Here is a 17294-nt window from a genome sequence, read left to right as displayed (position 1 = left end):
CGCTCATCCAGACTCCCGAGTTCGCTCGTTCGCTCGTTCGCTCACCCGCTCGTCCTCGTGAATTCGTAAATTCGCGAAGTAAGTTCGCGGAGCTGGGGACCACCCTTCTCCGTTTCGATGGCACTTCACCCCTTCCAGCCAGGTCTCGCTGGACCCTCTCTTTCTCCCTCTCCCGCCGTTCTCTCGACGATCCGCTTCGCTGTTCCATCTCGAGGAGAGCGAGCTGGAAGTGGGAGGCCAGTATCACCGCCCGCTCCACCCTGCTACGTTCCCACCCTCCCCTTTCCCCGTGCAGTACCCTGCCACTGCTCCCATGCCTCCCACCACCGTCGTCTTCCGCGCGAGGAGCTTGGGCGCCCCCTTCCCCCCGTCCGGACTATAATGAAAGATATTAACTACAATTTTATATCGAATTACCGCTGAAACACATTTCAAATTACTTGGGCGTAGCCGTGGCACATAGCGGAGGCGCCGAGGTTGCTTCGGTCGGGATTGGCGGGATGCTTAACGGCGACGAACGGGGATTGGCACGAATGTAACGGTGGTAGGGAGAACAGGAGGCGTGTCAGAATCCCGATATGGCCGCCCAGGAACGAGCAGAGGTGCCTGCCGTCCTCAGTACAGTCAGACCAGTCGTGGCAACTCGATGCACACGCACGTTTCGCGTGCACGACTACGTTCTTAGTTCTGGGCAGGTCGATCGGAGCGATTCTTCGTCCGGCGAGGATAAGGACTCCGCATCAGATCGACTTCTATCCCGGAATCGTACGTTCGCGATCGTCTGATCCGCGAATCGAAAGGCGCTACCAATCGATGAATTTTCACCGTGACGGATATTCAATCTTCAGACATTTGTCAAAATTTGGTTCGGTCCTGTCAAAGTGATCTTGATGGTATAACAACGCGGCGAAACGTGAACGACGTGTCAGGTGACAGTGCGATCCGAAGAAGAACAGTGTTAATAGACTGTAACGGTATATTACCGATTTCAAGTCGATAATCGTTAACGAAAGTCTTGCCGTGAGAGTGATCAATCCTGGCACGCGTGACAGGCGACCACGATAAGCCGGCTAAACATAGACTTTCGAAACGGACGTGATCGAGATAGGACCAATCGTGTGACGGTTGCTGGACTAATCGGACTTTGATAGAAGTGATCGCTCGTGGTCATTCATCAGACACAATTGTGATCTGGAAGGCTAGTGTGAAGGGTGTGCTAATATCTTATAGAAATTTGTCTTTAGATATCGCGTCTATTTCATGGTTAAACGATTTGTTGGCGATAGGAGGTCTCGAACTTGTTCCTACCTTCGTAGGCGAGGTACACGCCGAGCACGTAATCGCGCAAAAGTGAGAGGAGAACGTGCCACGAGAGTCTTATATAAAAATAATTAATAATTGAACGAGCAAGGAAAAGGAGAAAAAGAAAAGCGGAAATGGCCGACGGCTCCGCTCTTATGCGCGGCAATTATGTTAAGTGGCCAATTAGCAATTAACCAGGGAGCCGAGCCGAGCGGCCCCTTAATTGCGCCTGGGAAGAAGGTGGTGGAGCGGAGGTGGAGCGACCGAGTTGAGCGGGAGGAAGTGCAAGGTGCACACGCATCGCGACGCAAATATCTGTCTCACGCGCTATTTACTCCAGATTTTGCTGAAAGATTTTCGCCTCGGTCGATTTTCCAAATCGCTCTCGGGCTTTTGGCGCTTTGAAGATCCCGACGCGATAGCGCGAGGCACAAATCTCTAAATATTTAAGGTCAAGCTTCATCGAGGTATTCATGTTCTCAAGTCTAATGTTCGTCGCGAAAGTGATTTCTTGACCCTCTCGTCGGAAAATCCATCCTTCGATCACAGATTTAACATTGAGCGTCAAATGATGCCGGATAACGCGCCAACCGTACGCGCAAGAGGGGAAAAGGAGTGATCCAGAAATTGGGTCTATCGAGGATACAGTGAAGTGTGAAGTTGAAATAAAGTGAGAGGGCACGATCTCTTCCTGGGTTAGGCTACGTCGTCATTGTCGGCAAGATTCTGTCTCCCAGGTACCGGGCGAGTCCTGGGGTGGCGACAGAGGCACCTGCAGGTGCCCGTAGCCCGAAGGAACCACCTGCGTCTACCGTGATGACGGTCCATCATCAACAGAACCACCACGTGGCCGCTCTCAGTGGCGTCGCCGTGGCCAATAACGGTCTGAATCTGAGCAGGATGTCGGGCCTGGAGGCGCATCGGTTGGAGAACATCGTCGATCGGAACGGCGTAGCAGTGGAACGTCTCTCCAACGGGCTGGACTCGCGGAACAACAATTTGAACAATAACAACGGCCTGGAAAGAGGCGATGCCTCGACGACGATGCCGCAGAGGTCGAGGTTCATGATCACCGATATCCTGGGCGGTGCGTCCAGCAAGATGCACCAATCCGGGCTGCCTAGCCAGGAGCCACCCGGAAGTCCACCCTCGACGCCGCGAGACCTCAGTGTCAGGCATCAGTCTAGAACGTCCTTGAGCAACAGTAATCTAGACGAGGACAGCGACGCCAGCCACCACGACGGCGCTTCCGTTACGTCCAATGGTAAATGATACTTTATTACACGCTTTCGAAACTGATGTGCTCGTCGCTTGGTGTAACGACGTGATGAAGCCGGGGCGATATCGAGATATATGACTTTTAGGAATATTTTCAGTCTTTCTAAAGCGAAAGGGAGAGATATGTTCACATGACATAGTCATTGAAATGGGTTAGTTAGATTTTTGAAAGATATACTGTAGAAAAAATAGGATAAAGTTGAATATAGACCGGTCATATAGAAATTTGTCCATCAATCTCCAAACCTCCATCAATTCAAGCGACAAAATTTGAAATATGCCCAGTAATTGCTTTAAAATTCTATTAGGCAATAAGTATTTAGCTTTATTGCCAGTTTATCGAGTCTCTTTTGTTTCTCACGAAAACGTGATATCTCATTTCGCTCCATTTTCCTATATTACATGTCTATATAGAAGTATATAGATAATTTATTTCTGCATAACTAAGTGGTTCTTGAAACATATAATGGAGAGAGAGATAAAGAAATAAAAACATCATGTTTTTTTCCCATTTATCGATAGCCAAAACTTCCACTTGACTGAAAGGTAGTCGGCCGATAGCCCGCAGTTATATACGTTCATTACGAAACGTGCGAGTATTGTGATTTCGTTTATTCACCTGATCGTTTACCGTGGACTTTCACGGAGATGTCAAGGACACTCACGGGACACGGTCCTTCTCGACCGGATGTTCCAATCGGTGAGATCACGTCGGCCGTCGCTGGTTGCGCGCATAGAGAACGCCTCTTTCGAGAATCAGATATATCTCTGCTAAGATAAACGTTTCTCTGTCTCTCTCTGTCTCTCTCTCTGCGGGTTGCTGTACCCATCCGACCGACAACGTTTAGGAATTCTAATGGTTCTAAATTGGAGCTCGGCATATGAAAGCTTTAATTATGTTACCCTCATTTGTTTCATTCATCTTCTCTACCTGTACCCCACTGTCCTCCGGAGTTCAATCCCTCGGGCTAAACAAGTGCTAAGTTGTCGTAACTTCTTTGATCGGACGACGCCGAATTTCGTAAGAAATTCGAGCCACCAGTATTACGCAAGAGCTCACGTTCGCGCACGCACAACGGGGATGCAAGTGGAACGTTAGAGAATCGTTTTTTAATTACAGTGAAACTTTCACGCTAATTATCACAAGACCCGCGGGCTACGCGTGCAAATTATTAACTCTGACACGCGTAAAGCTGCAAATATAAATGTAAATATAATACTTGTTTGAAAAGTGTTACTCGCTACTCGATTTCTATTCTAATAAACGTGTGTGTGCGTCGCTACGAAACCGCAAGGCGATCGCAAGGCAGAAATCGCGGCGGCATTTTCTCTCGGAACTCGTCGGAGGTGCTATTAAGGTGACCTGTGCCGAGCGTATCGGCACAATTTCCGTTAATTCGCAGCTTCTTCTCCCGACGAATCGTCCTCCTTTTCTCCCCTGAGGCTGCTTGTTTTTAAACGCGACGTTCGAACGACGCCGCTCGCTACAACGACTTAAGCCGGCTGTTTGTTCCGTAATCGGCTTATTTCCTCAAAGAAGCGCATTAGCGACAATTACGCGGACGACGGCGATGTGATTAGAAGCGGCGGCGACGGGCAACGGTGGGTAACACTAATACTGCTTCCGCGCGGCACTAAATCCGGCGCTCCTTCCTTGTGAAAACATCAGCGGGCTATTAAGGCGCCAATTTTTCCACGACATTGACTCGCCGCGACGGCTCGCACCTTGCACCGCGTCGCTATTTATAACTCCCCTTAAGTGTTTCACGGACAAGACCAATGACCAGCCCCGGCGCGGCGCGGCGTTTGGAAATCTCAAGAGTCACGTCATGGTAATCGATAATCGTCGTCCTTGCCTCGCTACGGTGACACGAGGGAATAGGGAAAAGTGCACCCGCGATAAGGGATATAAGTACTGCTAACGGATCGTGCCGGGCTCGAATCGTGCGACATGTACGTGCGATCGTACTGCGCTATTGCTCTTGTGTTTTTATTGTACCTTGGACTGAATATACGATAACTTACCGCGAAGAACGTTAGTTGGAAGAAAACGTCATCCCCCGAGATTATTTAAGTTTATTTTCAAAAGGCAAAACGAAAAGAGTTCGTACAAATTCTATATATAATAGGACTAAAATAGCATTCTCTAAGCGATAAATAAAATATTTTATAATCGATATTTTGTGACGCGTGTTCATACAATGAGACATGAATATTGTCAAGTGGCAACGAAAGTTTTTGAGTAATTTTCATTACTTATTTCTTTTGCCTACATGCTTTTTGCAATTCTATACAATAATGATTTGTATATATTTAAAATATAATTCTTCAAATAATAATAAAATAGTATTATCTAACTAGCCATTGGCCAGTTATTGATTTACCAGTATATCATTAGCACATTGTATTCAGCTTTAACTAGATTTACAGACATGAAGAACGCGTATCATCGACAAATAATGCTTGCTCTGCAACGAATATCGATGAATGAAAGTCATAATGTATCGTATAAAGCATAATCCATTAGAAAGTAATTTAGTTACGTGGTCAATTTTTACTATGTCTACGCATTACGCAAGTATCAACAAGCCCGCTACATTTATAAATAGATAAAAATTTCTGTAAAGCTGTTTGTTGCAGTTATAAGCCATAACTTTTCATAACAAACGAAGCCATAGTCTATCCGAGTCATATCGAGCCGTCACAAAGACCTTGTAAAAGGTGCCTGTGCGCGAATAATACGACGTGAAGCATTAGGAGCCGTGTATTAAAACGCAAGGTGCTTTTTTTCTTTTTTGAGCTAATGACGCGCGTTCGTTATTGGCGTTATATCAGACGGTACGGCGCGGCGGTCGATCTCGCGCCGCGACCATAATCGCCAATGCGTAAGTGGTATCCACCTTCCGTGGTACGCCAATGGGCCGCGGTCGCAGAATTATTAATGAAGGACAATTAGGAGGAGTAACGCCGATGTAATTGCCGCGCTACACGCTTTCACGTAGATTGGCCCAGGCGATTTTTTACGGGGCAGCTCTTCCTCCCTCCCGCCCCCTTTCTCACCACCGTTAAAGCTGCGTCCGTCCAGTCCAATTTCCCGTCACGATTATTACATTCCGCCATCGCGCAACACGGCGGGACCGAGCGACGCCGGGGCTCGTCACGGTACAAATACGATCGATCTTTCACGCGGCGTTGATTAGAAAATTATTAACGTCGGACTAACAGCTAGACGTAATTGCCGGCGGATTTACGTATCGATCATACGTCGCGCCGCTGATCGTTAGCTGTTTACCTCTCGATAGAGAATCGCGAGCCCCTAATTATCGTCCTGGTTATGTCCTTACGCGACAATTGCACGCGTTTCGTGCGTCAAGTTGATGAACGGGGAATTATCAGGGAAGCGCAATTTAAGATACTGTTCTAATCGCGAAACAAAACATATGCGAGAAAGTATATGCTAAATTTCATTTGATGATCTGTTTTTATATCGTTATGTCGCGGAATATCATGGCAAAATTGTTTTTTCGCTATCTTCGGAAGCAATGTTTTGCTGATTGTTCTTTTAATCGCCACGTTCAGCAAAACATTTATTTTGCAACTGTTGAAAGTTTTCTGAGCTCAGATTGGATTATTTCTCTAGATCTAAAAGAATAATCCAATCTGGGCTCAGAAAACTTTCAACAGTTGCAAAATAAACGTTCTGCTGAACGTGGCTATTCATTTGCGATTTATCGCAACACAAAGCGTTTACTTGTGTATACCATTTCGAGGCAAAAAAGGAGTTGACAAAAAAGCTAACAACAATTGTGTACAATAACGTATATAATAAACAATTTAAAAAGTATAGAAGATTAGATTATAAGAAAGAGTAGAAATCTAAGACGCTGAAAAATTTCGAATTTTTTATAAAACCTATAATTTATGAATAATAATGATTACGTCACTGTAACGTGCGTTAAATTCACACGAGTATAAACCATGCATGCGTTCGGAGCGTAACAAGTACCTCTCGTTTCTATCTTTTTCTATACATTTCTTTTAATACGGTTTTTGATATCACATCAATGCACTCCATTCTAGCTGGTTGAGAAAGGCGTGAAAAAAACCGATCTTTCTCATCGCGGAATATCATTTCTTGGACGCGTGTGCGCGTCGCTTGTAAGCCGCTTACGAAGCCAACATTCGTCCCCAGGTTCACATTGTTGTCATCTCCGTGTCGGTCCGGAAGGTCCTGCCATAGGGACCAGGCCGTTTCACGCCCTTACGGGGCGAGCTCGCTGACTTTTCGACGTGCGACTAATCCGAGAACCGGAAATGATTGGCAACCGTTTAGAAACTGGCACGGATTAGTTAGCTCTATGCGAGGGACTTTCGCGAGACGAAAGCAATTTCGTATACGAAGGCGCCTTTTTGCGAGCGCCCCGACAAGCCGGCTGTCGGACTTTTGACGACACAATCTACGCGCGGGATTAATCCACGATCTGAATATCGAGCCAAGAAGTGAAGAAGAGATTCAACGGTACGAAGCGGCAGTGTCGAGAACTGGAATGCTGGTAGTCGCTACAAATGCGCCAGGGACAGTGAAGACTTTGAGTGACGCATGAAAACGATTATCTGCATGAGTATCGAATAGAGATGAAGTGATAACGCAAATTAAATAAAAATTAAATAATTAAGAAGCATGTTGAAATAAGTATTTTGTAACATTTTGTAATAATACGTGGAAAAATATTCATGGACGGGAATTCATTAAAGTGCGATTTCGAAAAGTGAGTTAAATGTGTGGTATTATATAAACCACAAAAACTCTAATCATCTCATCAGAATATACTGAAGAAAACCAATGTTTTACGTTACGTTTTAGCATATGTTTTGGAAATCGCTACGATTTGGTGTTGCGCAGAATATCATGATGGATCTAATCGTAGCGAGTGATCGCGCAGAGGGAAGGTATTGTGTTTACAAAGTGGGTGATCTTAGATTATGCGTGGGTGATTAATTATTCCGTCGGAGGCAAACGTTTACGTAGGTAACAATGTGCAGAAGCGGATTGTTTCGATCGAGAGTTTCGCGGTACCTCGAATAAAATTTCTCAAAACGGCTCCGAGAAATCGTTTAGATCTCATAATTCAATCAGACGTTTTAATTAATTACTCTCTATAATTTGACGATTATCTTTTCGAGACGGCGTGGTTGGTATATCGATTTCGAGAAAGCGAGGTCAAGTTTGTCAATGCGGATGCCGAGCGCTTAAGAGGATTTGAGAATCTTGTTAAGCGAATGCTGTGGAAACCAACCGCGCGAATCCCGACAACGACGGTAAACACCTGTCGGCGGCATACGCGAGGAAGTCTTTAGCGAAGTCCGGCCGTATAATACGCGCATAAGCGACTCGAGACGCGCGCTTGCTCAAAATAACGGGGTAATTATTGCTAATGTATACCGCGGTAGTTCAGAAACTTTCGAATTATATTCCTGACGATGTAATTGCGAGCATCCTCCAACTAAAGGATAAAAATGCGATTTTTGGGGTCGACGTAAAAAGTTTTTGAAATTGGAAGCGATATGTGTATGTATAAAGCAGTTTCGTAATATATATATATATATACACATTTGTATACATTTGTACATATTTATAAATTATGTAATTTAGAGAACATTCTAATATATATTGTACATAATTATATATACCTCATTTTAAACCTTTTAACCAGAGTAACCGGAAATTAAAAAGATTATTCAAATTTTAAAGATAAGCATGAATATTTATAGTATAATTTTAACCGAGCTGGCGCGAATCAATTTTTACGAAATGGAAAATTTGCCCTCGCATTCTCGCAATTATTCTGCGAACGGTAGGTTGATGCAATCGTCGCATTTCTGTTCACCGCCTACGCGGAATGCGCTTCATGAAATTCGAGAAACACGAGCACCCCGCGGAAACCTTAGGCTCATATAATATGATCTGACAGTAACACTCGATTGCATTTTTCCCTATAATGTTTCCATGCGGCAATAGATCGCCGTGCAAACCGTCACACGACACCTCGCAGTCCTTATTCTGCTATGATATCCTTAAATAAATTATATTATGAAACGATACAGCTATCTAAGAGCTGCTTATGCATGATTGCGCAAACTGTCGCAAATTTTAATGCGATATTAGGAGAATTATTTCATTAATGCATACGATATAACGGTACTAATTACGTTTAGTATCGCTGTTATATGCAAATATTATGTAATATTTATTCTTATTTATCGTTAAAAACTTCTCGTTTGCATATTTAATCTTTCGTGTGCGACTACTTTAGTAATATTTTGCTTGTTTTTTTTTTTTTAATACATTTATCATTTGTATGTATTTTAAGATTAGAACGTTAAAAGTATAAAAATAAATGGTTTTAAAGGATACTATGAAAAGTCGACGTATGGGATACTAATTTGGTACTCAACCCCGTAGTTTGTTTTTGAAATTCTCGCCGACAGTTTTTGTCCCCCGTGGGATCGCTGCAAATAGAGTGGGCAGGCAATAAAACGTTGCCCCATAACATTATTCCCAGTGTTTTCTCCCCTAAAGGTGGCGACGCGGTAACACAATACAGAAGAGGGGTCAGATTCTGCCCCGTCGAGGGCCACCGCCTTTGTATACGATACGAGGGGTTGTAGGTGGCGACGGTAAGAGAGCACCCCCTACGACACGGGGCCAAACGAAGAGGTGTGACTCGAATTTGTAAGCAAAATTCCACAACAGCTTCCCTAGGTGCTTCCGTGGAAAAAATTACTCTCATAGTTTCTTGTTTCTTGTATAATTTCGCTTACAAAATTAGTTCTACATTGTTAATTCGTATGTAAAATTAAGATGTATATATTCGACATAGATGCTCGCGATATATCATTTACTGAGATAATGATTTTATGCTATTACAAAATTATTAAAAAATTAGCGTTTTTATTTTTAATTAAATGTTACTGTTATTTTAAAATTGATAAAGCGCTTTTTATATACATTCATATAAGCTTACATCTGATTAACTGCTTCGAGATAAAACACACATAAACTATTCCCGTCTATATTTCCTAAATAATAGGAAATATAGACGCATTCTCTAACTTTAGAGAATGTCTGTAAATATTCGATAAAAAAGCATCGTTAGCCACTCGTTTCTTGACAAAAAGAAAGTCCGTCGGCCATGTTTATTCGTATCCGCAGCATTGATCAGCCACAACTATTATTCCTTTTTTATGGAATGATTATATAAACTGCATATATATTTTTTGTACTTATAAAAGAGTGAACTTTATAAGCAAAAATATAGGTTTGTAACCTTTCTCGGGTCTCCTTGTCTCTCTCTTTCTCTCTCTTTGTCCCTCTTTGTCGCTCTTTTGGATTACTTACGCGATGCACTCAGCGCGAAATAAAGCAATAAGCAAATAAAATCGCGGGCGCGCAGCACAATGGAAATTCCGGCTTTTCCCTCCTCTCTTTCCCACTCTTCGCCTTAGCAACCCTTCCACCCCACCTTCATCCGCCAAGATCATAAAGTGCGAGGCAACGCTTTGCGAAAGTTTTATTATTCCCATTTTTACGATCCGTCCGGCTGACTCCCTCGGCTACAGCTACTTGCGCTGCACTCTACATCCTGCGCATTCGTCACAGTGTCTGCAAGTTTTCGCATGCAGTCCTTGGCCCAGTAACGATGTCAAAGTGCTCGATTGCTCGGGAAGTTGCTTGTCGCTATATTTAATGGCTATAATATAATTTCTTTATGAGAGAAATCTACATTTTTCTCCCTTTCCTTTTTTCTCTTTATCTTTCTTTCTCTTTTTGTCTTTTCACACTTGTGCAAAATAACCATTATTAACGATTACTCGAAAATTGTCGATACAGTCAGTGGAGTCGGTAGACATAGCTCGTTAAAAATTTCAGCGAAAAATGCACGTTAAGAAAAATAATCATAAAATTTTGTAAAAAGAAAATAAATATATAAATGAAATAAATATAAATATACGTATACGCATAATGTAAATGTAGAAATATTTGATGGTATATGCCTGATTTTTTTTTAATTTCTCAATTTGTGTACATTAAATAAGTATTGAATATTTAAAGATTATTGTATATATACTTAAAAATATGAGATATAAAACGATGAACAAAATCTACAAACGCAAGAGTTTTTTTCCAATGATTTATATGACGTTTAAGAGATTCCATTTTGCTTTAATGAATTTGTTAAAACTCGTGCGTTTGAAAATTGCAATCACAATTGGTGCATAAACCATGATGATGGCGACGTGAACGATTTGACCGCGACGACGTGGACGACGACGGCAACATGCTGGCACTAATTGCAGCGGCGCATAATTGCTCGATAAACATCCTGTTAATCTCACTTTTATGCGCCATACATTGTATCGCGGCGATGCTTGTGGCACGCAAGTCCCCCTCGTTTCCTCCATTCTTCCCTGTCCTTCTCCCTTGCTCTTTCTCTTTCACGTAATGCGACTTGAGAACACGTCATGATTTTCACTGGCGCGGCACATCCGTTACGGGCGCCATGTTTGCGAGAACCTCTTTAAAATACATTTCGCCGCTTGACAGTGGAAATGACGCTTACCGTCGTGACTTATGGAACACGAATACCTCGCGAGCGTTAGTGTTAATTAACGCGGAGCTATTGTCGCATGTCACACGTAACGTCGGTAGTAAAACGCGTTGGGAAAATGCGCGTTTAAAATGTTATTTTCCGCTCGATTCTCGGGGATCGAAATCATTACACCTAATCTCAGTAGATTCGCTTTGCGATGCTACGGATCTGGAAAAATATACTACCACATCAGTTATCATGTTTCTATTGTCATAAAAGACTATAAAGATCATCTTTATATATAATTTATACTATTAAAATTTAAATTCTTCAAAATTTTGCCAGTTTTAAAACCTTTTTTGGAAGTTTCTGCTCAAAATTGCGACATCGTTGTGATAAAAAAAAAGAATTTTAACAGCAACATTAAATAAAGCTTAAACCTGATCGCTTCGCCTATCCACTTTATCCATATAGCTTTATTCACGATCACGTTACTCGAAAAATCCCTTCGGGAGCCCACTCGTTTGTTTCGTGAACTCAACATACAGAGTAAAAAGTCGCCGTAACACGTTTTATAACCATAGACAAGTCTACATAAAACCCGGTGACTACGTGTCGTGTCGGCAAAAGATGTGGAAAGATAAAGGAAAACTGTCCTAGTCCCCAAAAGGAAAGAAGATGCTCGAGTTACTTTAGCGGCTAGACGAAGTTGCCGGTAACATCTTGAGAGTATTTTGAGAACTTGGCTGAAATATTCTGCACAAGAGAGAGAAAAGTCTACGGAGCGAATTCAGACCACTGCCTTACGCAGAACAGATCCATTTTAAAACGCTAAAGTTTCGTTTGATCGTCACACACGCGCGATTTGGTGCGTATGTTTTGTTTGATGAATGATGCGCCCCGTCACGAGCAACGAGCCGCACTTTGTATTCGCGAAGAAAGTTCATATTGATGAGTTTATTTCGATGTGTAATGTGTCGCCGTATAATTATATTGATGGGACTGGGTAATATTGCAACTATCGAGCAGATAATTGGATGGCTTTATGGTGTAATGAATAATGTGCGGAATTTGTAATGTCACATTATTGTTATAACTGAGGGAAAAAATATCGATCATCCCTCACATTGAATCATTAGGTTCAGAAGAGCAACGCTATAAAGAGCGAATAACCTGGAAGGAGTTTTTTTTACGTTTTAACAATTTCCTACTTTTGCTGCCAACGAAAAGCATAATAGCTATTGTATAATGTTTCGAAGAACATGTATTAATAGCATCACTTATGACACGCGTTATTCGAAGACAATTGAAGTATACGATTTAACTTCTATCATCTTTGCTCATCGATTTATTTTGCACCTACGTATTGCGCGTTTTAATTTTATCTCGCAAGAAGCATATATGATCGCAAATCGTGACTTCAATCCGGGGATGGAGACCACTTTGAGTAAAGCCGATCGCAGGCGTCGCCATTTCGCATCAAAGTGAAAACGCTGGGGTAAAGAGTGGCGCATGAACACGCTCGTAAGGACGAGGCGGACACAGATAAGCCCTGAGCCCTGGGCTACGTGCCTCGCAGACGAACGGCGGGCGGACGCCCGCGGCTGGGAAAAAAGAGGGATGGATGTTTCGCGATGGTTCTCGAGTTACTGCGCAAAGGAAGGGCAGGGGGTTTGGGAGTGGGAAAAGTTCCGCCTAACGTCTTGGAAGTGTCTCAAAAGGAGAACTCCGACGTCGGTCGGGACCTGGGCTCTAAGTGTATCACATAGTAAATTTAGTTTTCCAACCTCCGTTTCCACCGTTCCACTCTTATATTTTCCCGTCCCCCCTCCCTCCCACCCTAAGCTCCTTTTCGCGTCCACCCCTTTCCTCCGTTTCGTGGACAAGTCTCGGGAGCTCGAATCGAGCTGTGGTGCTGATGCAGCCAGGACGGAGCTCCTTGTTCCAAGCCTTTTCTGGGGAGGGAATCGGGGGGAGGGGGAGGGTGAGCGCGCGCGTACGCCATGGTAGCCAACATGGCGCGGTAGAGTCTGGACCCGTTCGAGCGAATCTGGCCGATCAAACGGGGGCTAAGAGCCGCGCTTTCGTCCGGGTTAACTCAATCCACGAGCTTTCTATCTTCCCGATCTCCTCCTCCCTTCGCCGTTTCCCTTCCGGAGCTATGTTATTCCTGGCTACATCCCCCATTGGTTCCACCTCCTGCCAGGATGCTTCTCTCCGCGCCATCCACGACCGTTCCAATCGATGAGCTCGCGACAACGGGCCTTTAGATACTTTTAGAAGCCTGTGCGGGCTTTTATTCCCCCAGGAGGTTAAGTCTCGATGGTTTTCTGATCGGGACTTCTCGGGAGGTTGCTCGATTTACTCGTGACAAGACACGTCCCCCCGCTGCGAGGTAATTCGAAGAGGGTTGGATAATTTATCTGACGAGGCGCAAAGAGTTCTTCTATATTTAAAAAAAAACTGCTCCAAAAATTTACACAATGTGAAAATTATTGTGAAAAAACCGATCGTAAACAATATTTGTAGAAACTGCGTCTATTTTCTATCTTTTTTCTCTTTTGAGATAATATAATGAGAAAAGCCGGGTATAATACTTGGTCACTCTCCAAAATTTTTTAAACTTTAATCGAGGCAACAAATATAATATTTATCACTCCTATAATATAGTTTGAAAATCTGTGAGAGTGACCAAATTTCTTATCCTGTGTGTTTTCCATCATATTATTGACATCATTTACTTCTCTCTGATAACTGCCCTCAATTCCCCGTTCTGTTAAAGTGGAAAATCACCTGTTCCTCATCGGGCTGTTCTTTTACGACAGAGACAAGAACGATGGCGTAATGAGTTTCGAGAGGGATGAAATAAGCATGGCACGGGCGCGCGACTGTGCGCCGCGTGTGAGTGTGACTCGTATCGGGTGTAATCGGTTTCCTCGGGGAATCCCACCCTCTCTTTTCTCTATCTCTCTCCGGATACGACGACGTATCGGGGGGATAATTTGCGGCGTCTCGACGCGGCTGCGTGGTCCAATCCGCGATACCAGCCAATCGGCTCTCGGCTGCGCGGAGAGTCGAACTGAGAACAAAAGGATCCCATTCTCTTTCTCTCTCTCTCTCCCTATCTCCCTCTCCCTTTCTGTTTCGCCGATGAGAGAGGCGGCTGCAATCGCCATGCAGGCAACGACAAAAACAACTACCGCGTATAATCCACGCGCGCGGCATTGATTCCACCCTTCGCGAAAACAAAAGCTTGGCACTCCGGCACTTCGCAATTCCTGATAGACCGGCGATTCTTTACGGCGATCTTTTTGGTAAAATAGTTGTATTAGTGATATATACGAATATCGTGAAACTTATAAATAGCATTTCAAAAAATATAAATCTTGGAGGGTAAAAATTTAGTTGAAATAAAGTTTACTCGAAACTAAACAAGTGAAATCTCGTTATATAATTCCCAAAAATAATAAATAATTGTAATTAAGTTACAGATTGTTATTTATTAAACATTTAAGTAGCTCTTATTAGTGCATACTCAATTTCCAGAATCGTTGCTTTCTCCTCCTTTTGGAGATATAACTTTATACTTTATAGCTAAGTCGCACGACGAGACAGAAGGAAAGCAAGGAGACGTTCAATATCAACAGTTTTGCAATTTCAGGTGGCAAAGAGGATGATCCTAAAAGCTCGTCCTCGAGTTCCTTGAGCTCCGCGCAGAGTAAGAAGCAGCGTAAGGCGCGCACAGCTTTTACGGATCACCAACTTCAGACTCTGGAGAAGAGCTTCGAACGGCAAAAGTACCTCAGCGTGCAGGACAGGATGGAGCTGGCGGCGAAACTGCAGCTGACAGACACGCAAGTGAAAACGTGGTACCAAAACAGAAGGTAAGCGAAACGAGAGACCCGTTACTAATTTCTAAATGAGACACAACGCGACATATGCGGACGATAATTAGTTTTGTGATCGCCCTCAGGCAACAATCGCGACACGGTAGTTTTTTTACGTTTAAAAATTTATTCAGGACTGGGCCCCTAAACCGCGAATAAAATGTATTGATAACATTTTAGCATTGTAATATTACATATAATATTACATATAATACTGATGGGAATAAGTTTTGGAAATTATTATTATTTATTATGTTTAATTATAATTATTTTTTATAAAAAACGATAGCCTCTTTTTCTCTTAAGTAATATCAAAAACTTAAAAATAATTTTCATGAACGTCATATACCGTTTAACTTTTTCGATCGAGTTTCTTATTAAAAGAGATACTGAGAAAATTTTTATTGAAAGATAATTACTAGAAGTATCTGCCTTTCAGCGCGCGATTGACTACATGATGAGGCTGCGCGTAAAAAACCGTTGAATAGCCGTTAAAAGTTTGACTCTAAAGAGACAAAGGTTGAACCATGACGCTCGATCGATCTCTCGATGCTCGCGTTATACATTGTTGAATATCGGATGGAAAGCTCCTCATCACGATCCCCCGTCTCGGAAGTATGGCGGCGCGGTTCTTTGTGCCGGCGCGTGTCGAATCCGTAAATGGAAATCGCGGCGGCCAACAAAGGCGTTGTTTACGTGGTTAAACGCGAGGATCGTTGGTCAAAACCCAAGCAAGTATCTCGAGAGTCATGCGCCTCCGTTACCGGTTTTGCGGTCCATCTTATAAGAATATCGTCCTCGTCGACACTTTAATAAGCTAAAGATAATTTTCGTCGTTACGACACATAGATTTCTTTTTCGAGAATTATTAAAAAAATTGTACAATTAAATCAATATTATAAATTTCTGAAGGAACTCTAAAATGTATATTGAAACAAGCGTGCAACTTATTTGAACTTCGACGCTATCAAAAACGGAAAATATTCTTTCTAAACTTAAAGAAGTATTCTGGTTTGGAAGGTATTTTTCAGGAATTTTTTATAGGCAAACGAAGAACGAATAATGAACTTTGCATGTTCTTTTAGCCTTATTTTAAGAATGTATTTTTATTTTGTAAGTAACAAAAATGCTTTTCTTTTCTATGTTATACCCTGATCACTGGGAGATGTAAATGATGGACGATGCAAATGATTCTACCTGTTCTAGGTATCTGGAATGCAAAAACCAAAAATTTTCTTATTCAGGAAAAATGTGGCTATCGTCTGAACAAAAACTAAACCAATGTTTCTATTCTGGATAAAAGAAGATACCTAGAACTAAAATCATTTACACTGTCCATCATTTACAAACTTATATCTCCTAGTGATCAGGGTATAACATGGAAAACAATAGCATTTTTGTTACTTAAAAAATAAAAATATATTTTTAAAATAAGGCTAAAAGAACATGCAAAGTTTACCGTTATTTGACTTTTTCGTTTCTCTACAAAGTTCCTGAAAAATACCTTTTTTTTACGACCATTCAAACTAGAATACCCCATTAATACAAGACATTAGCAAATATATCTATACTAAAGAGAAAAGGTCTGTTTTTTGATAATATTGAGACTGTTGTTTTACACTGATCCGTTATAAGATTAACCTCAGGTCTATCATGTCGGTTCCTTTACGAAAGTAAAATCAGGCAGCTGGAATCGGTTTCAAAATCCTCTGCGGCATCCTTTGTAAATGCGATTTCGCAAAGTCATCCAGTGGCGCCTATAGTTTCGTAGTTTTTCATGGGCCATCTACCTCTTTCCAATCTAATCAGCAGGCTTGTTGGTCGGCTCGCAAACCCCGCGTCAAAAGTTTACCGAACGAAATTAAAATCGCATGCCATGGATGGTCCCGCGGAATCATTTCGACACGCTTCGTCCCGAATAAACGAGTGTAACATCGGCGAGGAAAGTTCTATACCATTCTCCTTTCTTGAAAAACTACAGGCGACAAATAATATCAGAACTATATTTAAATTTTTCATAACGTAGTTGCATAAAATATTTTTCTATTTTATTCGTGATAATAATTTTAAGAATAAAACGACGTAAAAAAATTCTTTTTTATTTTTTTCCATTAGCAAACGTAATGTTTAAAAATAGTTTTTCGTTTTTTCCTTATGTTTTTACATTCTTATGGTACGCCTATTCGAAACTAAAATTCTGATGAAATCTCGATTAAAATGTCGATTTTATTCTTAC

The 17294-nt window shown here is 42.2% G+C and overlaps 1 protein-coding gene across 1 annotated transcript in view; it reads left to right on the top strand.

The window, feature by feature from the left end:
- The first annotated feature begins 643 nt into the window (after positions 1-643).
- LOC112455554 (homeobox protein B-H2) overlaps positions 644-17294 on the top strand; it is a 30172-nt gene continuing 13521 nt past the window's right edge. The window contains exons 1-2 of the mRNA XM_025017562.1: positions 644-2566; positions 14833-15055. Coding sequence (XP_024873330.1) covers positions 2119-2566; positions 14833-15055 — 671 coding nt within the window. The 5' untranslated portion in view covers positions 644-2118. The remainder of the gene's footprint in view (positions 2567-14832; positions 15056-17294) is intronic.

The sequence above is a fragment of the Temnothorax curvispinosus genome, unplaced genomic scaffold (assembly GCF_003070985.1).
Source record: "Temnothorax curvispinosus isolate PA1 unplaced genomic scaffold, ASM307098v1 QBEX01006175.1, whole genome shotgun sequence".
NCBI classification, from domain to species: Eukaryota; Metazoa; Arthropoda; class Insecta; order Hymenoptera; family Formicidae; genus Temnothorax; species Temnothorax curvispinosus.
This window is presented reverse-complemented; position numbering and strand designations above follow the sequence as displayed.